The sequence below is a fragment of the Agelaius tricolor genome, unplaced genomic scaffold (assembly GCF_023055355.1).
Source record: "Agelaius tricolor isolate 1412-34295 unplaced genomic scaffold, bAgeTri1.0.p SCAF_2, whole genome shotgun sequence".
NCBI lineage: Eukaryota > Metazoa > Chordata > Aves > Passeriformes > Icteridae > Agelaius > Agelaius tricolor.
The window spans coordinates 76,175,516-76,202,246 of record NW_027269262.1 but is presented as its reverse complement, the minus strand read 5'-3'; the positions used below and the strand labels follow the sequence as shown (position 1 = coordinate 76,202,246).

The 26,731-nt window shown below is 38.0% G+C and overlaps 2 protein-coding genes across 2 annotated transcripts in view; one reads left to right on the top strand and one right to left on the bottom strand.

Moving 5' to 3' along the window:
• The window catches only part of NECAB1 (N-terminal EF-hand calcium binding protein 1), a 54,820-nt gene extending 40,684 nt beyond the window's left edge, over positions 1-14,136 (top strand). The window contains 6 exon segments of the mRNA XM_071421623.1: positions 2,244-2,322; positions 6,038-6,091; positions 7,497-7,609; positions 9,608-9,685; positions 10,700-10,791; positions 13,770-14,136. Of these exon segments, the coding sequence (XP_071277724.1) occupies positions 2,244-2,322; positions 6,038-6,091; positions 7,497-7,609; positions 9,608-9,685; positions 10,700-10,791; positions 13,770-13,798 (445 nt within the window). The 3' untranslated portion in view covers positions 13,799-14,136.
• Positions 14,137-17,075: 2,939 nt separating this feature from the next.
• Positions 17,076-25,539, bottom strand: CUNH8orf88 (chromosome unknown C8orf88 homolog). Its single transcript, XM_071449431.1, has 5 exons — positions 25,452-25,539; positions 24,555-24,631; positions 23,112-23,196; positions 19,536-19,642; positions 17,076-17,867 (listed from the first exon to the last, which is right to left on the bottom strand). Exons 1-5 carry the CDS (start codon positions 25,537-25,539, stop codon positions 17,829-17,831), a joined length of 396 nt encoding a protein of 131 aa, XP_071305532.1. The 3' UTR covers positions 17,076-17,828.
• Positions 25,540-26,731: the final 1,192 nt, after the last annotated feature.

Below are 26,731 nucleotides of genomic sequence, written 5' to 3'. Positions count from 1 at the left end.
GCTTTGGAAAATGATGGAGTACTTTGGTAAATGGGATTATTTGGAAGCTGTGACATTAGGCATGAAGCTGCAGTGAAGACATCTCTGTGCTTAGTTACATGTCCCAGAATCAAGGCATGAGGATGACTGAAACAACAAAACATCTAGTGAGTCTATCTCTCTTCTTGACCATGTGCTGACCTCTTCCTTTTAAACCCTCTGCTGAGGACCTTTCTGTCACTCACATTCAGGACTCACTCCCTGCCACTCACCAAATGATGCTGGTCTTTGAGAGCAGTGATGCAGGATGATGTTTGGTCTCTTGTGGGTTGGTGTTCCTAACAGGGAAGGTCACAGAGCCTTGTAGCTGCACTCCTGATTCAGAAGGAGCCCAAACAAATGCAAGTTCTACCAAATCCACTCACTGTATTGGTGTAATCTTAAAGAGCTAACATTTTCCTCCACAGCTCTACTAATAGCTGACAGCTGTCCACTTTCCTACACAAGGTTTGTGTTTGTCTTGGCACTTGGTCGTCCTGCTTACTGCCAGCTGCCCACGGTAACACTGTGGTGTGCACCCAAGGCTCAGGCCAACATTCCTTCAGCCTGTGTGCCTGCTCAGGTAAAGCCACACCCTGTCTCCTGTACAGAGCACAGCTGTGGTATGTTCTCAGCATTAGGATTTCTTTCTTTGGTCAAAATATATGCAAGTGACACAAGAACTCTCAGCTGGGAAATGAGAAGGTTGATGAATGTGGATAACAAGAGCATTTATTGAAAAATCTTCCATTTCTGATAAATAACCTTCCTCTCTCCTTAAAGCAACCACTCATTTACACATTTACATGATGGGTGATGTCAGAAACTTCTTTAATAATGCAAATATTTGTTTCCTTGAGTACTGTCATTTTCATTTGGCAGACAATTTTCACAATACTTTAGCAAAGCAAAACTTTCCAGAGATATTAGAGGGACTCACAGAATCACAGAATATCCTGAATTGGAAGGGACTCATAGGGATCATCAAAGTCCAACTCCTCACCCTGTATAGTGTCATCCCCAAGAATCACACCATGTGCCTGAGAGCATTGTCCAAATGCTTCTTGAACTCTTGATGCTGTGACCACTTCTCTGGGGAGCCTGATCCAGTGCCCAGACACCCTCTGGGTGAAGAACCTTTTCCTGATATCCAACTTAATTCTCCCCTGACACAGCTGGATGCCATTCCCTGTCACTTGTCACTCTCACTAGAGAGAGGAGATGGGTACCTGTCTCTCCTCTTCCCCTCACAAGGAAGTTGCAGACTGTGATGAGGTCTCCCCTCAGTCTCCTCTTCTCCAAACTTGAACGAATCAAGTGACCTCAGCTGCTCCTTTTATGGCTTCCCCTCAAGACCCTTCACCACCTTCATAGCCCAGACGCTTTTGCCTGTCTAGAACAATATAGTCTAGCTCCAGCCTTGCTATATGACATCAGATTGGGTTGGATGGGGCACTGAGCAATCTGACCTAGTGGAAGGTTCCCTGCCTGTGGCAGGGGAGTTGAAATCTGATGATCTTTGTAGTCCCTTTCAACACAAACCATTCTATGATTCTATGATCAGGTCACTATACAGACAGGAATATCCCTGCAGTGGAGATGGAGAACTTTCTTCTGCTACCAGCATTATTTCAAAAGCACTGGCATTAATCTATAATGTAGTTTTCATTCTGTCTTGGATTTCTATTGAATCTTAAAAAGAAAGAAAATAATTCATTGATTCAAATCATGTTTTCCTTTAGTTCCACCTGTCGCAGTGAGGGAAACTTGGACGCTCAATATGAGTGTTTGGCAAGCTTTGTTTATTGAAGAGAGCATCAGGCTTTTATGCACAACAAGTAATAAGCTCATACATATTCTGCAAGCTAAGCAATCTATTGGCTATACTACAATATCAGCTCTTCCTCATACCTTAGGGGTTACATCTTTCTTTTCTCATGTCTCTCTCACTACTTGTTATCATACTACAGCTATGCTCAAGGACACAATGTTTTGCAGGTGCAGGGACCCAGATTAGCTGCATCTTCCCAATTCTTGGTCTAGAACGTGGCCCCTGTCACGTAGCCATTCTTCCACATCCACCTAAATGAACATTGAACTAGTTGCAGCACAATCTTTGAAAAGCCAAAAAATTTGCAGGGATATTTTTTTATAAAATACAGGAATACACTATCTACCAGCAACTTAGCAACATTTTATAAAGGTTAATCTTTTCTCTTTTTCAAAGGTTGGATTGAAGAAGACAGCCAATGTGTTGTCCAGATAAACAGACTCCAGAGGCTAATTGATAGACTGGAAAAGAAGGTGTGCAGGTTTTTCACCTGTTTCTTCTTTCACTTTCAGTAAATTAATCCTTAAACTACAAATGTTTTCAATGCCCCAGTTGCAACATTACCTAAGAGACCTAACACTCATTAAATGCCTACATTTTCTTCACCTTCGTCTTTCCTATTCATGACATTGCTTTTCCATGCTCTTCCCTTTCCCCCTCCCATTACCACAGATTGAACTTTTCATAAAGATGTGAAAAATTGTATTATTCTATGACTGGAGAATGTTAATGTATTCAGTAGTGCTTGTTTGTGGGAGCATGTTACAATCTTCCTCTTTTAGGATCTGATATTTTCCTCTTCCTCTCTAAACTTTTACATGAAAGCTTGGTAGAAAGTTTTGTTTCCTCCTTTCCCATCAGAGAATACTCATTTATAAAGATTAAACTGCTTTGCTTGTCAGTACAGTTCAACCAAAGTCTGATGCAAATATTTTTGGCAGCTGGCTGCAGCAGCTCCCAGAGCCCAGAAACCACCTGTGTTTCCCACACCAAAGCAGAGCCCTCCAGGAGTCTGAAAAATCACCCATCTGATCAAAAATGCCAGGGCTTCCCAGTGCTTGTAAAATCCTGAGCCACATCTGTCAGTACAGAATATATCTATTCTTCATTATTACTCTGACTTGATTGTTACTCTGATGTTCAAAAGTTGTCTTAAAATCTGTATGTGATGATTTCTTTTTTTCTTTTTTATTTTAAGAAAGAACAGCAGAGGGAAAAGTAAGGTTATAAATTCCTGAGTTTTTCTCTGCATTAAATTTCCCTATTGAAGGACAGACAGACAATTTCAGACATGCCCTAAGGGAGTGGCCGAATTCAGTGGATTTTGGGACCCAGGGTGTTTCTTCCTCCTTGTCCACTAGAGGTGAGGTTTTGAGTTGTGCTCTCAGGCCCAGGAGGAGCTCCAGTCCCAGTGCAGCTGCTGCTGTTCCTCCCCACAGGTCAGTGCTCAGCAGCAGTGAGAGCACTTCAAAGACATTGGCATGGGTCTCTTCACCAGCACCCACACAGGCAGCACTCACAGGGACATGAAACAGTCTGATCCTGTTCTTTTCTTTCTAGTTGCTTGGGATATTCCCCTGTGAATATTGTCATCTAGTATTTGTGGCTGGACCCATACCCCTTACCCAGGCACTGGCTCAGACCTTGGGTCAAGGCAGAAAAACATCTCCTGTTACTCAACCACTAGTCCAGCTTGAGTTCAGTAGCAAGTTACACACACAGAAAATAGTTAAGTGAGGATTTTAACAAAAAACCCCAATAAATGGTGGTGACTTGGCACAGGCCTCAGCAAGAGAAGCACACTGACCTTTCCTCCCTCCCAAAGGAAAAAAAATGCCCCTAACTACCTTTCCCTTTTGGTCCCAGTTTGGTGTTTCTGTTATCTCAGCCTCATTACTGATTAGCTGCATGTGGCCACCCCCAGCACTGCTGGCCTTGCTCCAAAAGGAGCCCAGTGTTCCCTTTGGTTATCCCTGCAGTCTGACAGTCTCTCACATCACTTCTCCTTAACCAGCTGTGAAATGGGGCCATTCCTTGTGGCACTGTCCATGACTCTGTCAGCTTCTCACTCTGCTCTTGCCCTGCAGCTCCTCGTGGTCTGCTCAGTGCAGAAAGCTCTGCCCAGGGGTACCCATGAGCCTCTGCCCAGCCACTTCCTCCCAGAGGCCATTTCTGCATGGGAAAGGCAATTACACAGCAGTTGCCACATTAGGGACATTTTAGTAGCAACTTGATCTTTTTCTGAATAGATATAAATTGGATTTTGAAATGTCAAAGTCCACCATGAAAGGTAAGTCTGGCTTTACTCTCCGCTCAGCTCTGGAAATAGCAGCTCACTGCCCTGCCACAATTGCCACCTGACATGGACTGATGCCAAAAAAAACCCATTTAAAAGAATGTTACTTTAAAAAGAAATAAACACGGCATTCAGCAATAATGCAGTTCAAATGTTACAGAAAGCAGCCAAACATTTTGTGGTAAATAAACTTATAACAAGGGTGTTATAAAATGATCAAATTTTTTACAGACCAATAACAGAGAACCTGAGTCTGAAAAGGAGCTTGGTGCCAAAGGGAAGCAGTGGCAGGGTATAAACCTCCCATAATTACCTCCTTGTCAATATAAAACTTGATTAATAAAACATAGCAATTACATAAGTCTAATTTTTCCAGTAGACAATCTATCTATATTCACCTTTGTCTAATTTTGCATCTACTTGAATTTGTATCTCGCAGCCATGTCTGACTGGGAGAGGCATTAAATACCAGCTGCCTGTCAGACTAAAACTCCTCTTGTTGACTTTGCCCTGAAAACTATAAGAAAGGATTGCACAATCATTCTAAAAGGCAATTTCAGAAGCCACCACTTCTCAGCTGAGGTGAGGTAGGATCACAAAGGCATTTTAAAGCCTCTGAGCTGCATCCATTTTTATTTCCAGGCTTTATTTACGTATACTGGCAAAGAAAACAATTATTTTCTTGCTACATTTAGAGAAATTTTGCAGTACTTCCTGGAGTCATTCCTTTCCTCTCTTTTTCCATATGTTTCCTGACCAAAACAAAGGCAGTGAAAGTGAACTTTCACTTCAGGAATACACTTTTTTTTCCCCCTCATTTTTTTTATCTGAAGTGTCTGCACTGACAATAAAGCTGGCTGTCTTTCCCTTCCCACACACATTTCATGACTTCAACTTCACAGCAGCTTCTGAGCCTGCCTTGCTCTGCCACCTGCTGCTGGTGGAGGTGCTCTGCTCATTTGAATTCTACCTGCACATCTCTAGTTGGTTTTCAGTGAGTACAGCATCTGTGCTGGCAGAACAGCTGCTACCTGAGGTTAATCAATCCTCCCCCATGCTGGGAGTGGAAGATTTTTCTCTTTGTTGCACAAGAACTGTGTTCAGTGAGACGTGAAGCACCACTAACAGAGCGTGTTTTGCTCCAGCTGCTTATTGCAAATCAATCTGCTTTTTTTTCTCAGGCACATGGGTATTTTTCAGAATATCATAATGGCACTGGGTTAGGAGGTACTGCATGTGCCTGGCAAGTAAAGAATGATTTTGTGTGTGTTACAGGTTGGTGTTGGTGTGAATCACTGATTCCTGAAGTGCACATCCAGTTTGGGTACCAGGTGCACTCACAGATGCATCTCTTTGCTGCTGCCCAGCCCATTCTTACAGCAAGAGCTGAACAGAGGTTCAGAGACCTGACTTGGACCATCATGCACATCTCTTTCAATGCTAGAAAACAGCCCCTTGGAAACACAGATTCCCTGCAGGGAAGTTTCTTCTGTGTAAAATTTCATGACTGCACAACAGTAGCTGATAGTTCATTTCAAATTGCCATTCTTACTCATCTCCACAGTCCATGAGACAATTTGAGAGGATGTCTGTCTTTTCTCAATTAAATCCAACATACATTTGGGAACAAGCAGATTTGTTAAAATGAAAAATCACCTGCCAAGCACTATAAATAAAACTTTACAAGACAGCCTGGGCTGGAATTAACCACTGAGGCATGCAGGATCATGTAAAACTTGTGTTTGACTTAGAACTAATAAAGAAGGGATTTAACTTCTTGAGGTAGAACAGAATCTAGGTTTTGGAATAGCTTGTAAAAAATGTAAGAGTGGAATACATCTGTATTATTGACTCTTCTTACAATTTCTATTTTCTTCTCAATTGCCTCAAAGGACCTAAAGCTTGAGCCACTTGAAGAGGAAGTTTTGGAAGAAAATGCAAGATCTGTAAGTACTGTTCAAGATAATGATTTTGACATTTTATTTTAAGCACTGGGCATTGAGACCACACCTGGTCTCTTTTTTTAAAAAATAATTTTAAAAATCTTTATCCTCACTTTTTCCAGTGATAAGAATCCATTTTAGTTAGCAGGATACACTGTGCAAAAGGCAACAACAAAATTTAGAATATGTGAGTAAAACTTTTATATTAACTTTTTAAAGGACAGAGTGAGCCAAAACCTTAACACACATAAGGAGAAAAATTATTAAGATTTATCAAATTTGGCAGCAATGTTTATGGGGTGGTAGCTTCTCTGCTCCAAATGCTGAATGCATGCTTTAACCATTGTTGTACAGCCTCCCTCCCTCCCAAACTGCTATAGGAAATCTTATGAGGTAAAATGGAAGAGTATCTCGTGCTCATTACAATCGACAAAATCAAAATTGTGACCAGAAATAAATTTACTGTTAAACAAGCTTAGGTCCCAAGATTGATAAACTAGCATTCCTAAATTCATAAACCTAACATTCAGTCATTTGAACTTAAGAAAATGCAAATCAAATATACATGAAAAAATCATTTAATCACAGGAGTTGATTAGATTTTTTTTAAATGAGATTATGCAGTATTGCTACACAGACTGCTAATAATCCATGATTTAACAGTATTCATAATCAAGGCAGAAGCAAGTAAAAAACCTGCATGAGAAATTAAGTTGTACTCATTAAGAAGCACATAGTATTGCTTTAAATGTTCCATTAGTAAAGTTGACAAGCTTCAATAGATTAATCAGTAAATAAACAACTTGAAAGAACTAAATGATAATTATTTTAATTCAGGATAGATAGGATCTTCTGCACTGCTGACAGTTTCCATAGTCCTGTTTAAAAAGACTGTTCATTTTCCTGCAGAGTTATGGAGGGAAGACCTCTCTTAATCACTTAATGTGGGCTATCTTAGGCATCTCAGTCAGGTGAGGGGCAGGGCTCTAAAAGGGAAAAACTATGAAAGCATCTTAACAAAAACAACAATGCATCCAGTGCAGGTTGTGGGGATATTCTATTATCCCAAACCTCACACCTGCTGGCATACAGATTCATCCAAGGAAACACACTGATTTTATTACTCAGCATCTCAAAGACCAACCTTTGCTTTGCCCTCTTCTGAGAAGACTCTCCTCCAGAGTTAGGACAACAGGCTGAAGTGGACACTGATGCCCAGAAACAAAAGCCATGCTTGAGCATTTCTACTTCTCCACTCCAGATCACTAAAACAGGGACTGCAAACCTCAAGGGAACTTTTGTGGGTTTTCTTCTATGATTGTGGTTTTGTTTCATTCTAGACTTTTCTGAGTTTAAAGTACAATTCAGAGGAAGCTGTGGCAGCAATATTGTCATGGTTTTGTATCAGCAGATAATGATTGTTCAGCACTAAATGTCTGTGAAAGAAGAAAAAGTGGAAGAATTCCACCTTGCCCTGAAGCAGTACCTGGAATCTGCTTCTGCTCAAGGTGGCTGCTTGCAGTAAATACAGGGTTATTGTCCTTGGGCTGAAGGAAGAAATGTAGTCTTTTTTCTTTAGAAACTCAGATTATTCATGAAGAGAGAACCTATGACACCTTTCTTGGTGTGTCGTGTGTGTGTGTAAGACAAAGCTTCTTTAAAGACACCTAGAACTAGAAAGAGATGTGGGAATGTGCAGATTTTACCTACTATCACAAAATGACTGTACATCCCAAAGATGCTAAACAATCTTTTCAGGCTTGTTAGCTCTGCAGGTCATCAATTCATGACTTCTGGAAGCTTCTAGGCTGACATTATTGGAAAACTCATTTGCCGTCCTTCATTTTTGCTCACCTGGAAAAGGAGCAACTTTTCAATTGTTTACCAGTTCTCTGCTTGGAAGCTTTCAGAATCTTCCCTTTAGGCTGTCACTGTAAAATTTTAATTCATAATAAATAATTGGAAAAATTAAAAAGCAAAATTTTCAATGAAAATGTGTTTCTGCTTTGCTCCTTTTAGAATTAATAAAACATTAGAGCTGGGTTAAGAATAAATTTTAGTGGCTTACCAGTGTACTTAATATTGAATTTAACATAATAGAGAGATCTACTATCATACATATTATAGACCATTATGAAAAAGATATTTTGGTAATGTGTACACGACGCAGAATCTTCCCATCTAGTCAAGGGCTTCAAAGACTGCCTATCACAGCCCTAATTTATGAGTCTTGTTGCTATGAGATTATCACAATTAGGATTTTATCAGTAGTGTTCACATAGACCAGAAAAATTAAGCTGGAAGAGTGACCTTTCTGCAGTGGTTCACTTGCAAAGGCAGACTGATGAGGAAAATAAAATTCTCTTGTTGGCCAAGAGATGGAAAAAGCCCCCAATAAGAAGCCTCCCAGCCTCCTCCCAAAAATGAGCATCCAGCAAAACACTGTCGTGACTGCAGATTTGTTGGGGAAGAGAGGTGACATGACTTCAGAATGCAAGTTAGCAAATGCTGGCAGAAAGTTCCTTTCTTTCCCAAGTCTACAGGCATTTGTTAAGTCTGTAATGCCACCTAACGATGGGTTTTGCTGTAGCTATAATTGACAGTGACTTGTTTTTTCCAACAGCTTTTGATATTTTGGCCATTTTACCATGCACTTTCACATACAGCAGGAAAAAAACGATAAATCACAAAACATTGCTGACTACAATATGAAGCATAAGCTGAGACCAGTTTTCAAACACATCATTAGTGAGGTCAGCAATATCACACTTGGGCACATGGAAAAATCTGTATATATACTTTCTGTGCCATTTATCTAAACACTAATATGAGTACCCAAGTGAATAAATACCCTACACACTATAAAGCTTTTATCCTTTATGCTCAGGATAATAAGCAGGATGATGCTGTGTAGAGAATCAACAGATATTCTGTGGGTCATTTTCCACTCCTGAGAAACTGTTACTTGAATAACTTAAGAACAAGTAAGTAGTAGGCAAAATATTAATTTAAAAGTGTATCTGCACCAGATGTCAGCCTCTGTAGCTTTTTACTCTATAATATGTACATTATTTCATCTACTCCATTTGCTTTCAAAGCACCTAAATTCTATGACACTTGGATGCATCTCTCATACAAAAGGATAACTTCTACTTATTAGATGATCTTCCCTGAGCAGCTGTTTGATTAATTTTCTGTTTAGCATTTGTTTAGATAAATTACACTATTGGAGCAATATGAAAAATGATTTGCATAAAATATTACGTAATAAAAATAAATATACAAGGGTTTTTATTTTTAGAAGCTCAGATAATTTGAAGTATGTGATCACTATGATCACTCATTTGTTAAGTTTATTAATTGGGTTTGTATTGCGTTTGGTTTTCTTGTTTTGTTCTGTGGGGTTTTTTTTCAAAAGTCACTGCATTTGTTCCTACTGATAAGCAGTTAGGAATAAAATGTATATGTCCAATAATTTTGTTTTGTTTCATTAAATTAGTTTTATTGTGAAATTCTTAGTGTTTCCATACAGAAGATTCTGAGTAATTTCCACTTCATTGTTTACAAGTTCTGAGAAAACAGCAATGCCTGGAATAGGTAAGTGTCAGGACTGTGGTGGCTTTCATTTTTTCTTTTTTTTTTTGGTAATGCATAAAGTTTTGAAGGTTAGAAATCAATTGTGTGGAAAGACTGAGTACAAATTACTTTAAATACTGCTAACTGATGTTTTGCTAAATACATCACAATTAATACTTCAGAACAATACTTTGGTTGCTAAAGACTTGAATGTACTGAAACATAAATAAAAATGCCAGAAATACAACGGTGATTATTCAAAGCAGAAAGAGTCCAAAAGCAAGTACATAAAGATATAGCATCAGGTGGATGTTAGTTCATCAGAGACAGAAAACCAGGAAGACAGCAATAGCACCAGTTTCATGATAAGGAAGAAGAAACAAAAAGTCACAATTATTGAAACAGAAGATGTGCCAGCCTGTAGCACACATCAGTAGTTATGGGGAACTCTCCCAAAACTTCCCAATCTACATCACAGGAACCCATCCAACAGACTTCCAGAGTGTCTCTTTTGGGCCCAAAATAGAAATTATTAAACATCCTACCAGCTGAATGCTAGCCTCTGGCAGGCAGATGACAAAGGAGTTGAGTAGAGACAAAAGGATTGTCCTTACCTACATTTAGTTACAGCACTGAAATACACCAACCCTGTGATCCTAAATCTGTAGAGAGAGCTTGTTCATAGGGAGATGGAGAAGTCTCTTGCAGCTTTGTTGCTTTCCTGTCAAACAAAACCCCAGTTTTACTGGGTTTCCTATCACCAAGACTCAGGAACGCTGGTAACACATGTCAACACTGTACTGGGTCACAACCAAGAGATGAGCATCAGACTGACAGCGAGCTGCACAGAGAAAACCTGGGTTTCATATATCTGCAGGCACTTCATAGCTTATCTGGTCTCCTCTCCCACTATCACTGTAAGATTTTAAGCACAGAATCTCTATACAGCATTAACTGTGAAATTTCTTATGCTCATTTAAAAAATTGAGCCCCTTTAAAAAACATGTTACATTTTTATTTTTTACAATTATTTAGCCACCTTCAAATGAATTACAGCAAGACATTCCAGAGAAGTAATATGGATTTCTTGGAAACTCCAGAGCTCATCACAACAATGCTAGTCCCTGGTAAATATCAACTTTTCACTTCTTTTTTTTTGTCTTTTTTTTTTTTTTGTTACATGTGAATGGTTCTATTAGTGTGTTCCATATGCAAGACCACTGCATAATATCACCCTTATTCAGATCTTCTTTGGTAAAGTATAGAGGAGAAAAGAACTACAAATATTTCTATTTTAACCACATAAACATAAAATGCATCAGCAAGGAGAAGACCCACAGTGCTTTATTTCACATAGTGTGAAGTAACACTGACATACTATTTAAGAAAATATTTAGAATAAACTTAAGAAAATATTTAGAGTAAACAATACTATTTGTGAATGGTAAAATAGATCCCATTTAAGATTTTCAAGGAAAAAAAATGCTTTCTGATTAGGACTTCAATTTATTCCTACTTACATTAACTGAAGGGAGCCTTATTTACCAATAATTGATATTCACTAACCAACTTGTTGTACATACTTCCTGCTATGTTAAAAAAAAAAAAAAAAACCAAAAAAAACAGGCTGGTAAAGATTCCAAATTTTTATTCTTAATAGAAACCAATGAGCATGTAACATCTTTCTCCTAGAAATAAGAGTTAAAAGACACAGTGCAGGTGCAGGATGAAGATAAGAAAGAAAGCATCAGTCCCATATTTACAGAAAGAGGACAGTAATTTTTTTTTTTTTAGAGAACACAATCTATTACAATGAAGCCCTAATTTTCTATGTGTCTGAGTACAGGCTAAATTTAAAATAATAAAACCTCACTTAGTAGAAAAATAAATGTAGTCCTGTACCTGGGATTTGTCCTTAAAAGAAACCAGACAAGACATCTTCAGATCTCACGAGCCTGATGTGGACAGTAAATTATATGCCAGGGACTCCTGCAGAATTCGGAGATTGAAGTTAATGAACCAAGTATCTCTGTAAATCTTGTATCTACTGGGATGTTGCTGGATTTAAGAGAAACTTGATTTGGAAACAGTGGAGCCTTTTTCAAAAATTCTTTTTGTCCAAGAGACTGCACATGATCCAGCAGTGTTCCAGGGTAGTTTACACATGGGTAAAGTGCAATTTGCATAAAATAAAATGTAAACATAATTTTTAAGTGCCTAAATATGGAAGTGTTTGAAATTGGATTCCAAGTACTCATTAAAGCATTTGCTCTGCCTGCTAAGAAGGATTTCAGTCTGCAGCACTCTGTCCTGGCAGACAGTTACCATAGAAACAGCATTTCTCACTGTGCACTCCTTGCTGGGGCAGGGGGGCAGTGGGAATTGATGCATTCACAGTTCTTTGTACAATATTATACATTACCTGTAATTTAGAAATCTGTGCAATGATTTGAACTCTGTTTCATGGAAAGAGCTTCCCACAACTGATCTACACAAACCGTATTTGTGTTTGAAAGACAGAAAATGATCTTGAAGTAAAAAATGATGGCTGCAATTCCACCAGTACACTTTACTAAAGAATTTTAGACATATTTCATCACATAAAGTGATATTGCTGTAAAATCAGAAGGAAAAAAACCCTAAACCTGTCTGCAGTTAGAGCACAGATAGGCTCTATTCTAAAAACAAATTTACCCTAGCTGAGAAACTTCCAAACTTCTTTTCCACATCTGGGTAGATAAGAACTGAATCAATTGCAAATTGTAATCTGAATCTGATTCATTCAAAGTTTACAACCTTTAAGTCTTTACCAATTAACTAAAATTAGTAAGGATGCACTTCTGTGGCCAAGAATGATTCAGAAAGACAAGTTTTCAAGACCATTTGATTCAGTATTATCCCAAAGATAATAATTTACCCTCAGTTAAGAGGAACCACAAGCTATTATAACCACTCATACACCTGTTAACTCACCCAGTTGCTTCAGCCAATCTACCAGGGTGGCATGAATCATTCAGTTCACATTCAGTGAATGTCTCCTTTTTATACAAGATCATCTGGACTTAAGGACTCTAGAGAACATTTGGGTGAAGAAAACAAGATAAAGGGAAACTACTGAACACTTATAACACTATAACTCATGAAATAAATCGGTAAATTGGCATTTTTGGGGGTTGAAACATCCACTGATGTTTCAAAGACTACTAGGCTCATAGCCTGAATTCAGGTAGGACTTGACTATTTTCTCATGATGTTTTTTCATGAATAATAATTTTCATTCAAAAACCATTAATGGAAACATTTATGGATACAAGAAATATAGAAATAAGAAATAAGAAATAAGAAATAAGAAATAAGAAATAAGAAATAAGAAATAAGAAATAAGAAATAAGTTCTGTTAATGAATTTGTGTAGTGTGACACCTACGTAGCCTCGTACACTCCTTGGCATCTCAGATACAGTCCCAATTCCTTTCCTTCCTTCCCATCTCTCTCCATAAATCTTGTGGCTCCTCTCTGCATAAGGTTCCATTTCAAAAGGTCAAAGGCTAGAGATTGTGGGGAAGAAATACAAATTGGTTTCACCCCAGCACTGCCTATAATATGGTGATTACAGAATTTTTTATGGGAATGACATTTTGCAAGTCCATCAATTCTCTTACTTTTGAGGACAAAAAGTTACTAATTCCTAGAGTTGTATAAAAAACCCATAGATTTGAATAATGTCACTAGAAGAGCAAGTCATTAAAGCTAACACAGCCACCCAGGAAACAGTGCTTGGGTTAAAAACTGACACACACAGCAGCACAGGACTGAGGATTTATTTGGTTTGCTCTCAGGGCGCTTCATTCTATGCAGCTGCACCTATGACACAATGATGTTTCTTTGGATGTTATCAAAAAGGGATATAATTATTGTGATAAAGCCACCTTCCCACCACTTAGCTCTCCAAGTATTCTGAGTATTTTTTGTCACCAGTATTAGCTGCATATACAAACAAACATTTAATTATATATATTATAGGTATTTTATTTAGAATTTTTACCAGAGGTGAAAAAAGAAATGCAATTTATGCTAAAAAGTAAATAAACTCTGCTCTCTTTCAGCATCGTGGTGGGTTCTCAATAACAACTAGAAGCTGTGGTTCCAAGTAATGTTAATGTTGTATTGTCTTTCATTACACTAACATTCATATTGCAGTGTACAGGTGAAATTATGATGTGATAAAGTTTGTTATTATGGATGGGATCTTTCCCACTTTATCCATTCTAAGATCTGGAAAACTGTGCATTTATTACCTTTTCTTCTTGTGACTAGTTCAGTGAAATGATGCATTCTAAAAACTGAAATAAGACAACTATGATGAATTATTTCTGTGACAGTCCAAACTGTCACAGAAAAGTGTGTCTTGAATGTATGACTAAATATTTGTGAAAAGTTTTATTACTGCATTAATAAACAACCATTACTTAATGCTGCTGTGGTCTCCTTTTACAAAAGAAAGAAGTATGAACCTGAACACACATGTTCATACATGTCTGCAGAGAAGCTGTAAGTCATTAATGAAAAGAATAAACATAGGGAAAACTCTTTGTGCTAATACAGAACTTCCCCAGGATATTTTCTGCTCACGACAAGACAAGGCAGCACTACCTTCTCGTAACAGACTCCACCCTTACCCTCCCAAGAGGAAACATATCTGCCTGTCTCTCGTCACTGTAATCCCCAGACTGAACACTGCACAAGCTCTATGTCCTGATCACTCAGAAAATATTTTCTTTAGATCTCTGGCAGGTTACTGCAAAATCATTAGAGAAACTGCAGTTACAACATAAATAGCCATAAACCTTGACCTTGTTTGGAAGTTGGTTCTAGCAGGGGGCAGGGCTGCTGTATACCCCTGACCGATGAACAGCACCATCTCCATGGGGAAGATCACCCTCTTCAACCAGGGTGCAGCTTTGGTAGGGAGGCACATGGAGCACTGAGGGGGAAGTGGACACCCACCAGGCCAGCTGGGTCAGCTCAATCAACCTGGTCATCAGTGGGTGACAGGGGTGGAGCCAGACTGCCCTCACATCCAGGGGTCTGGGTCCTGGTTGATTGAATATCAGCCAGCAGTGCCAACCCTGTCCTGGGGTGCATCAGGCAGAGCTTCACCAGCAGGGCAAGGGAGGGGATTGTCCTGCTCTGCTCTGAGCTGGGGCAGCCTCACCTCGAGTGCTGGGGGCAGTTTTGGGCACAAAATATAAGAGAGATATAAAGGTTTTTAAGAGTGTCCAAAGGAGGGTCATCAGGATCATGAAGGGCCTACAGACATAGCTATACAAGGAGTGGCTGAGGTCACTTGGTCCAGCCTGGAGGAGACTGAGGGGAGACCTCATTGCAGTCTGCAGCTTCCTCATGAGGAGAAGAAGCAGGCACTGATCCCTTCTCTCTGGTGACCTGTGACAAGACCCAAGGAAACAGCATCAAGTTGTATGAGGGGAGACTAAGGTTAGGCAATAAGAAAAGGTTCTTTATGCAGAGGGTGGAGGAACATTGGAACAGGGCAGTGGTCACAGCACTAAGCCTGACAGAGTTCAAGCAGCATTTGGACAATGCTCACGGGCACGTGGTTTGAGTCTAAGTGTATCCTGTCCAGGGCCAGGAGCTGGACTCAATGATCCTTTTCAGTCCCTTCTAGCTGAGGATATTCTGTGATGCTGTAAGACCTGGAAGTAGCAATACCTGATTCCCTAGCAAGTCATGGTGTTGTCTCCTGCATCTGAGGTGTGCCCTCCAGCCCAAGAATGGGCAAGCAACCACTGTAACCTCACACTCCACAGCAGGTTAACAAGCTCTACATGCTACATGACCACTGTCTCCATCCATTTAGCAGTCTAAGCTTACAAACAGTACCCAAAAAGAAACTTAAATGCCATGTTCAATAAAATACCGTCTTGTTTAGTTTTATTTTTTCTCAACAAAAAAGTTACCATATGTAATTGAAAAGGGGGAATTCCAACTACAAAGTCTTTATTGCAGTAAGGTCCTGTATTCCAGAAATCACAAGGTCTAAGCTCAATAAGTTCCTATTTTATCTGTAAAGTTCTGAGGCAAGTTATTTGCCTAAAGAAAGGCAAATGTAGTGCACGTGAGTTACTGTAGAGGACACCAACTGTTCTCCAGCTCCCAGCTGAGGATGACATGTGTTACCTGTAGTTTGTCTGTCATTCATGCCAGGCCCATGCAGCATGCGGGCTGGAATTCCAGGTGAGTCTCAGATGACACCAGATGCCTACCTTTAAGCAATTGAATCAAGCCCTTTGCCAATAAAGTTCATGAGGCCTTGGTTATCCACACAAATGTGGATGTCAGAGAGGGATACGTGCACATCTGAATTTATGTGCCCACAGTATAGAAAAATTTCACCTTTATCTCTCTCACAGTATCTCAGTGGAAGTGAATGCTTTTAACACCGAAGTCCAAGGCTTTCCTGTATTGACATGATCCAGATCCTACAGATCTGTCCATCTGTAAAAGGGCACTGAAATTACCCTCACAAATGACATCAGTATAAGTTTAAAGGTTTCTTGTCTTAATCAAAGTAAATCTACACATACAACATCTGGCTGCTATTTTTACTATGCCAAGATGTTAAGCTACTATATAGCATGGGGTTTGTCACTACTGACCTACCAATAAAGGAAATAGTGACATCTGACACAGAATCAGGGAAAAACCCTAAAAATTACATACTACACTAAGGTTTGTGACATTTTTTCTTTTCACTGGGAAAAATGTATTAAAATCATTCTTACAATCACCTGCTTTAGAACTTCATGTCAATTAGGTGCTGGAAGGGTAAAAAAAGTTGTAGCAGGTCCTATATCCTTATAAGAGTTACTCACCTTTGTATATATACTAGTAAAAAACCACTGAATCATACACAAGAAGAAGTTTGAGAAGTTTCACTTAGGAGTTTTGAGAGCTACACACAGAAACCGTCGGGAAATATTCCCCAACATATTGGGAAAACAGATCCACATGACTCACTCTAAGAAACTCCCAGTGATTAAAAACTAACCAACAAAAAGATTTATTTGCATCATTCAGGAAAAGAAATCCAGTGGCGATCCAGTGCAACTTGACAGGTTTTTGCATTACTGCAATTGCCATTTAACACATCCTCATTTAGCTTTCGTTAACATTTGTGACAGAGGGTAAAAAATTGCCTGCAGTACCCAAATGATATTATTATGGGTCTAAATAGACATTTATAAGTTAATTATATTCATACAAAATATTTATTATTGATGCCTGTCAACTGATGGATGCTTTCAGGAAGTACTTGAACTACTGCCTTCCACTTCAGTATTGGATACCAGACTCATTGAAGGAAAAAAGAGAGAATTAACTCTACACTGGTACATCCATTTACCCATATGAGACATAGGATTAAAATCTGTCTTGTTCCTCAGTTTTCCCTATTACTTTCACTTTTCAAAGTCAAGAACACTGAACAATTATTTACAAAGAACTTTAAGGAATACAATGCATATGCAGATCTCCTGTTCTGATGCAGGATGAGAGAAAATGTCTCTTGTTAGTGAAATTACTACTAATAAGAGACTTCATACCTTGAAAAAAGGTATGGGTATCCACAAGATATTAAAGAATATCTTGTGTCAAGATGAAGATTTCAAATTAAGAAGAAGCAAGTCAAGTTTTGTCAAAAAAAAAAAACTAAAAAATCTCTCTACTACTAGAGGAGTAGATACCCTAAGACATCTGAGATTTGACACAGGCAGTAGTTGTTCCATCTTTACTTCTGAGGAAGGGAGTTAGGAGCAATCAAAAAGTCCAAGTGAAGAATTTATTTGGAATTTATGGTCAGGCAACATATCTGGCTACATAACACAAACAATTCAATGACAAAATTCTGCCACACCAATATGCAAAATTATTTATTTTCACTTTAATCATATTGCCATTTCAGGCATTACAAATTAAAGGTTTGTCTCTTAAAGCATTCAGGCAATTACAGGAAGAAACAGGCATTTTCATAGGTTTCACAGGGTCGTACTTCCATCTGCAGGCACCCAAGTACCTTCAAAAATCTTGAAGACCTACATCAAATGTAGGTCCCTCAGTGACAGACTTTGGATCTTCCAAACAACATGTCACTTCTTGCAGATGTCAATGAAAGGTTTGTTCTTTACCTGTGAGACAAACCAACCCTCAAATTACTTCCATTATAACAGATCACTTAAAGTTTTCATTTCAGTCTGCTTGTAACTCTTTTTCACTCCACATACATTTCACAATTTGAATTTTTTTTTATTATAGCAAACAGTTCTATTTTCATTAATCATAGAGACTTCAACTTAAAGTTTCCTATTGGGTGTCAAGCACTAACAGTACTAACATCTGTTTGAATGCTGAGCTATGTATTGGTAGCCCAGATCCCCATATCTGAAAAAAACCCCAGTGTCCTTTGGGACAAATGCAGTCCACAGTCCACCGACTGTAACAACTGTATCTTCCTTCTACAAGTCATTCTAGGAAGTTTTCTTCATCTGACAACACAACTTTTACTTTTACTTTTTTCATAAATGGGCACACACTTCAGCAGTGGCTTCAAAAATTCAGAACTAGTAAAGTCTTAGAGGCATGAACTGTCTGAATACTCAGTTCAGCAGCAAACTGTTGAAAACCACCTGCTCAAAAATACAAGCTCACTGACACTGTAGGATTGTCTGTCATTAGAAATTTATTTGTAGGACACCTTCTGCCACTTTTAAGCATCAATTATTTGATTTACACAAGCATCTCATCAATTCCTCTGGTTTCTGTGCAGAAAAACAGATGACATGGTCAACCAATAGCCCGGAATTTTGGCTGAACTAGGTGATCTCACTGATTTCTGTATAGGGACCCTCCTTTTCCTAGGAATGTAAACATCTGAAAGCACACAGATTATCAAAATTTGTCACTCTTAGAAACCCAGGTGGTGGGAGAGGGGGGAAAGTTAGGAAATTAAAGAGTTGAGACTTCTGAATCTGAAAGCAGATTTTCAAACAAACAAAGCTTTCATCTTGAGGGTAAATAGAAAGATACAAAAAGTAAGATCAGGGAAAGGTGATTATGGTCATATATTAGTTAATTTTTGTTTTTTCAAAGTACAGAAATTTTTAAAGTTTAAAAATACCTCCAAATGTGGCCAACAAACTAACCATGTGGACATACTTTTCCATAATAGGAATCCTATTTCTAGCAGAACTACATCCCAATGGTCTCAAAAGCAGCCTAGTTATGTAGCCTAATTTGATATGATGTTTACACAGATTTTCCCACACTTGGGGTCCAGAATGTAATCCAGTAGATGTTTTCTCCTAGCATATGAAGTTTTTGATGATTATTTCATCACAAACATTAAGGTAGCACACATGGATATCCTTCACATTCATTTCTATTAATTTCTCCCCAAAACCAAAGACCAAAGATAATGATAATACAAACTGCAATGAGCTCATTAATGGTTTTGTGGTGGACGCTGATGCATGAATAACTCAAACAGTGGATTAAGATTTTTACCAAGCTGGAAATTTATCAAGATTGTTCTCTTCTATTTTGAAAACATGGAAACATACCTGATTTTTTCCTGAAAGCAAATTTAAAACTCTTTCCCTTTATAGGGTAATACCCAGGGTAAGATGTCAAATATCAACTGCAGAAGTTACATACAAAAGTTGTGTTGAATTGCTCAATCTGCCCTTGAAGGTTTTGCCAATTTGACAGGCCATTTTGAAGGTGTTTCCTGTCAAATGGTTTATCAAAACTTCCATGATGATTTTATAACTTCATTTACCACAAAAGAATGCACTTACTGGCTTTTCAAGTACAATTGGATGATCAGGAAGAAACTCTGGTTTCTTCTGAGAGAGAGAAACATTTGAAAGCTTCAGAAGGAAATCTCTGCTGTATTGGATCCTTTCTGTGAATATACAAAATCACTAAGTATAACATTCTTGTTTAAGGAATTAAGATTGGAAATTCAGAAAAATTATTTTGTAACTTATATAATAGTAGAAATGCTACACGTGGAATATAAAAATCAGTTTTAAAAACAGAAGTAATTTAGGTCATATCTTGCATCAGGAAATTCTGAAGTAAATTATAGAGCATTTCACTTTACCTGCATCAAACTGACACAGTAAATCAACACAAAAGAAGAAAAAAGGTGATTCCAACCTTACAACAGACAGACTCCCTGTATCTTGTTCCAATTAGCAGAAACACCATAAACTGGTCTTGAAACCCACAAGGAAATCTGTTTATAACTCACTCCAAAGTGGCACCTATTTCTAAGTGACAGATAACAAAAATAGGGTGTCTCTTTTCTTGAAGCTAATAAGTTAAATGTCTTTCAACACCTAAAAGGAATGAAAAGATCTGCTGCACGTAAAATGGCAAACAGATTAATAGCAGTGAAATACTTTTGAGGGATTATGTTGGATCAACAAGTGTCAGAGCCTTTGCTCAGAACATGTAGGTTTCTCATTTGAGTTTATAGCACTATGTCTACTATGGCATAGCTTTGGATACAATATATCTAGCAATGTCTGTATTTAAGCTGATATTCTCAAACAAGAGCAGAAACAAGAGGAAAGGAATTAGGCAAACAAAGAACAAACCTTATCTCTGGTCCTTGATGACAAAGAAGCATATTGCTTTAGAAATAATGGGCTTCCTGCAAGATTGTTACACTGTCACCTGATGACCAACAGTTTTTCCTTCTCAGACTGCGGGATGTTGAAAAGAGAGAAGCTGATATCAACAATGACACAAATCTTTTCCTGCCTTTGAACACAAATGATGCAGTAACTGGTGAACCTAAGGGAGGGCATGTGGGTAACTTTGAAAAAAAAACAGTTTAAAGAATACAAGCATACTTGAAAACTTCTGTCTTCTTTTTACCTCCCTTTGATTAAAAACCTATGAAGATTATGACTTCTGTAAGGCCTTTAACACAATCCCCCACAACATCCTTCTCTCTAAATTGGAGAGATGTGGATTAGATTGGGGGACTGTTCACTGGATGAGGAACTGGTTGGACAGCTGCATCTGATCTCATGTTGGAACAAGTGCAGAGGAGAGTCCCTAAGCTGATCACAGGGTTGGAACACCTCTCCTATGAAGACAGGCTTGGGTAGTTGGAGATGTTCAGCCTGGAGAAGTCTCTTGGGATACTTTGGGACAGCCTTCCAGTACCTAATGGGGGCCTACAAGAAGGCTACAGAGGGACTTTTCAGAGGCATGTAGTGATAGGAAAAGGGGGAATGGCCTTAAGCTGAGGGACAGTAGGTTTAGGTTAGACAGGAGAACAAAATTCTTTACTGTAAGGATGGTGAGGCACTGGAAAAGGCTGCACAGAGAAGTTATGGATACCCCATCCCAGGGAGTGCTCATCATCATGCTGGGTGGGGCTTTGAGTAACATGGTCTCCTGGCAGGGGCCCCCACTCATAGCAGGGGGTTAGAACTTGATGACTTTTTAGTCCCCTACAACCCACACCATCCTATAATCCAAAGAGTAGTGGGCATGTCTGGATGTAGATCAGTGAGTGATGAATGGTATCCCTCAGGGTTCCATATTGGGACCAATTCTATTGAGTATCTTCAGCAATGACAGACAGTGGGATCAATGGCACCCTCAGCAAATTTGCAGGTAACACCAAACTGAGTGGTGCAGTTGGCACACCTGAAGGAAGGATACCATCCAGAGAGACCTGGAAAAGCTCAAGAAGCAGGCCCATGAAAACACCATGCTGCACTTAAGAACTGCTGAGACAGATGATTGAAAGCACAGTACCACTGAAGAGATATTAAATAGAAATTATTATCTGGAACTTAAAGTACAGCTGAACATAAACAGAGCTCTAGAAGAAATTTTACTGTGCAAGTAAAAAAAATGAAGAAAACAAAAGACTTATGTGTAAGAAGTAGCTGAATAGTAGACCTCTAAAGTTGTGTAACTCAGAAGGAAAAGATTACAACTATCAGCAAACAAACAAAAGCCCTTTGAAAACAAGTGTGAGAAAAAGTTTGACAATAGGGAGAATTGTGCAGCAGACTCAGAGAGGCATCACAGAGCAAGTAACCACTGAAAACGATCCAAAGGGTTGGATTATACAAGAGATCAGGATCTGATGAGAAGCTGTTTAAGATCTTGTAGAACAAAACAATCTCTACTCACCACAAGCAGAATCGATGATAAAGGATCAGAAAGAAATCACTAAACAGACAGAACTTGACAAGTCTGTAATCTAACCAGAAACCAAAAACCAGGGCTCTCTTCTATTTATCAAGATCAAAAATAGAAGAAATGAACCTGAGCTTTATAAAGATACATGGAAGACTTATTTTCAAGTCAGAACCAAACTAATGCTCAAGAACCTGAGAGATGGTAACCTCAGACTGACAAAAATATGAAGGCCTCATTAAAATCTAATAGAATTCTTTCAAATTTTGAGTACAAATAGCAAAAGAACAAACTACATCTTCAGAGATTACTTAAGGACTGGAAATTACAGATGGATGCCTGATTACAGGCAGACACAGACAAATGAAATTGTCTCAATGAACTGGTGACCTAACCTGGGTCACTGATGCAGTTTCTGTAACATGTTTAGAAATGAAGAATTAGGTAGGAAGCAGGGCAGGGAAGTACTGTGAGAAAGCATTTGAAATCTGAGATTATCCCTTAATAAAAAAAAAAAAAAAGGAGCAAAAATTTGACTTGGTTACCAACTACCATTTCTCTATGAGTACAGTGGCAGGCAGTACAGAGAGAAAAGCATGAGGAGCAAACTTTAAGGACAGTACTGACACAGAAACAAATAGACCAGGATTAATCATAAAAAAATTAATTCATATCTAACCACCCAAACGCTATTATTTCAGAACCACTGTAGTAAGAGCAGGACAAGGAAGCCAAAATGCTGAGTTCTCAACTTGTTTACATTCAGTAGTCTGTGTGCCACAACTGAGCCCTGCAGCAGGCTAAAGGATGCAACTCAAATCTGTACTTCTACACACACAAGCAATCTATATAAACTCAAGATTTAGTGTGAAGAATTTTTTTATGTTTGGGGTCTGTTTTTACAGGGGGTTGGCTGCAGTTTTTTGTTTGTTTGTTTTGTTGGGTTTGTTTGGGGTTTTTTAAGAGTTATATCCCTATATGCAAGCAGCTCTACCAGGGAAGTTCTTTACCTCACTTATGGTGAATTTTTATACTTTCTCTAGAGTGCTATGTGAAAAGCAGAAAAGTTTCACTCTGCTCTCCAAACTATCAATGCACTGGCTGATCAGAAAAAATAAAGTACAGCCCATATCACTTCAAAGTTCAGTTGGCCTTTTTCCAGAAAATAAAATCCTGACACAGCTCCACATGCAGTATTTTACCTTTTTTTTCTCCTGATTCATGTTGCTTTGGTTGACAGAGCATCATAGTTTGAGTTAAGATCTTCACTTCAGTCATTTCAGATGACTAAGATAGGAAGGAAAGTTATGAAGCTTATTTCCTTTAAGCATATTAAAACAAGGATACATGTTTCTTAGGTAAAAGTAACAGTTGTAGTACAGTTTAATTTGAACCTGTAGAATGTTACTTTTGATTACATACAATAAAGGAATAAGACAATACAGATGAACATATTTGAGAGATATTTTTATACAGAACTTTACAGTTCAATTGTTAGTCTTTAAAAAGAACACAATTAACCCTTCCTTTTCTATCATCCCACCTAGAATGCAGCCACAAGCTGCTACATTTGGGAATAATAACAGCAGGAAGAACTTTTCTTAAAGACCAAAGGATGGACTTGGATTCTTTCATTTAGCAGAAAGGAGATGGTTAAAAGTATTATTGAAAAGTCTTATCCATATGCTACATTAAAGAAAAAATTAAAAAAATATATAAAAAATACAGCTATACCTATATCAAACAAAGGCAAAGTGCAGCTACATGTAGCTAAATACTGATGAAACTAAATATTACAGCACTGATGACCAAAGGCTTATTTAAAAGGGAGTAGTTTGTTCTCTTCAGTAATTACTGCTCAAGAGACAAGGCTAAGTGTTCATTTCCCTGTGTTGGATCAAAGATAGGCTCCCAAGACCTTGATTTTTTAAAAAAAAATTTAAAGTCAAAAGCAGCTTGCACAAGCTTAACAAAATAAAGAACACCTACTGGATTACTAAAACTCTTCTAAAATAATAAAAAAATAAAGTAAAAACTAAGGAGCAGGTATTTGTTCTCACAAAAACCCCCATCTATCAACACTCTGAAAAAAATTCAAATCAGAATCTTTAGAAAGTCAAATTCAGGCTATGAAACATGAAGCATTCCATTTGGAAGACTTCAAACTTCATTTTCCAGCAAACAGCTATAGCCAATTTCAAGTCCGAAAAACATATCTGTACCATGTCCAAAGTCAAGCACTTCTAGCAATAAAGCATAAAGTTTTATGATGTTTGCTGTCTCAAATGAATTTGTACACATGCTAACAACAAAAAAAATTCTAATTTTATTATTTACACATAAGTGAAGACAGAATACTCTACGTTTAAAAGAGCTGACTTAAATTCAATGAAGACTAAAGAAATGCCACACAGATTTTTGTAAGAATCTTAAATTCCTAAGCTGCATTTTTCAGCTATTAGTGCATGCAAATACCAGGGAAAGGCATTCCTGAAACTCATAATTCTTTTCAACAGTTCTGACACTGCTGTTTTAAAACATTCAGAGTCAAGGACACTCCAAGCTGGAAACAGTTTTCATTTGGTTCCATAACAGATCAGCTGACCTCCAATTTATAAAAAATTATATATTTCCTCAATACTCACCCAGTTAACCTTACTCTGCAAACATACTTCAGTGCTGCTGGGTAATTCAGTTCGAATGTTTAACGCAATGGGTGATGCTGGTGAGCATAAAACATTAAGAAAAAATAATTTCAATAGACACCACAGTTTTATTTTGTGATACTTGCCCCAAGAACACTCCTTGCTGCACAGAGGTTATACAGGCATTTATTCACAACTCAGAAGCTCCACATGACCACAGGACCCCTTTTCCGTTTCTTCCATAAATTTCATACAAAGTAAAAATTTATGATGTCACTTAGCTGCAGTCCACATCAGCACAGCTGATGACTTTCTGGCCACCAAAACTTTCTAACTTAACAATAACAACTGTAGTACTGCAATAGCTAGGCTTTAATCTATAGAAATTTAAAATTTAAATCAAAATATTCACACCTGACATAAATACTGCATGATTTTTTTCTGGAAGTTTTTTGGGTTTTTTGTTTTGAAATTGTATGAAAGCTAGATAAGAACAATGCAGTGCAGTGTACTGTACCTGAGGCATCAATACTTGCAATAAAACCCAAATAATCTGCTAAATTATGTGTATTTTATGTTTTCAATAGTAGGATCAGCCACCCCAAGAAATCCAAATTTAACAGAGAAGCCTGATCCAGCTTTCTGAAGCGACATTTCAGATGCCAAGCTAGAAGATCAGTACCAAAGAGCTCTGCATAAATCTAATACAGTTTAAATTCAGATTTTATCACAGAAATGATGTGCTAAGATCAACACACAGCAAGCTATTTACTCACTGTAGTTTAATGAAGTAATTTAAAAACAAAACAAAACAAGACACCTTACACATCCTTGTAACTTCCCGAAACATAACCCAAACTTTGGTAAAGTGAACTGCACCTTAGCCAGGCTACTCACCTTGTTTAGAAGACAGTTGATGCACAGGTCGTGCTGGCTGAAGGGATTTACCAATAAACTTTTTTGCTTCTGTAACATTTTGAAACATCGCACTTCAAAAAAGCAGCTGAAATCATTAGCATTCAGTTTCACAAATGGATGTTAAACAAGAAGAGCAATCTACCTACTCCTTCTTAGTTGCACTTGACAAGGCAATATTATATCTGGGCAGGAAAAAGCAGAAAGGTCTGATGCATCAATTTTTTTAGATGATTGAACATGCTGGATAAAATTTGCATGAAAACAGAATCAGACACTTCTCTCATTTTTCCTTCCAATTGAGCTACCCTAGCTTCTTCTTAAGAAGATTCTTTCCCTGTATGTCTATGTACACATTTGGAGAAAGGAGATGGAGGACATGATGGAAATAAGGGAGTTTCTAACATTTTAGTTCAACCAGTTTTTAATTAATTAGCATCAGCATACCCCTTAACAATCTGTTGTCTGCACACGAGTTCCTTACATATCTATATAAACTTAGAGGACTGTTTTTTAATAGCTACTTCAGTTAAGTTAATACAGTTTTGTATCTTCCCACTCAGTTTAGCTACTATAGAAGCATCAAAAACTGCGAAGGTGGTGCTGGGCTGAAAAATCTCACACTTTAAGTAAGCAATCAGTTGGAAAATGTTCATTTGTAGTATCTGTATCCTAATGGATATCCCTCTCATTCCCATCTCTTGTCAACTGGGAGATTTTATGATTTGAAGGAATTTCAGCATTTTTAGAGAAAAAGAATAGCAGAAAGAGCAACTGCCACAATATAAATGATACTGATTTTTTTTTCTCTAAGAAAGTTTACAAGACAAGGGAATAACTGTTATAACAAAAAAATTCAAGAAATAATCACAACTGCAAGGGTTACAACTACATTGTCCACTTTCAGTACAAAACAGGAAAAGAGAAGCTAGGCTGTTAGACCCAGTATCATTCACAACTTTACTTGGTCTTTATGTTACAGGAAGAAAACTAAAAATCATCTGAGAATTTACTACATTATAAGTTTTTGAACCCTTCTAACACAGTCAAATAATTTTCCAACACATGAAGTTGGAACCAGATCTAGAAACTGTTTCATGGTTACTGTCTAATTAGAACAACTTAACTAAAGCAGGGAAAAAAAATCTCGTTTGGTTCTCTGATTTTCCTACCCGCTCATCTCAAAAAAGGGAGACTTCAAAGCTATAGTCAAAAGCAGCAATGAAAATTCCTGCAACTGAATTAACTAAGACTACACATAT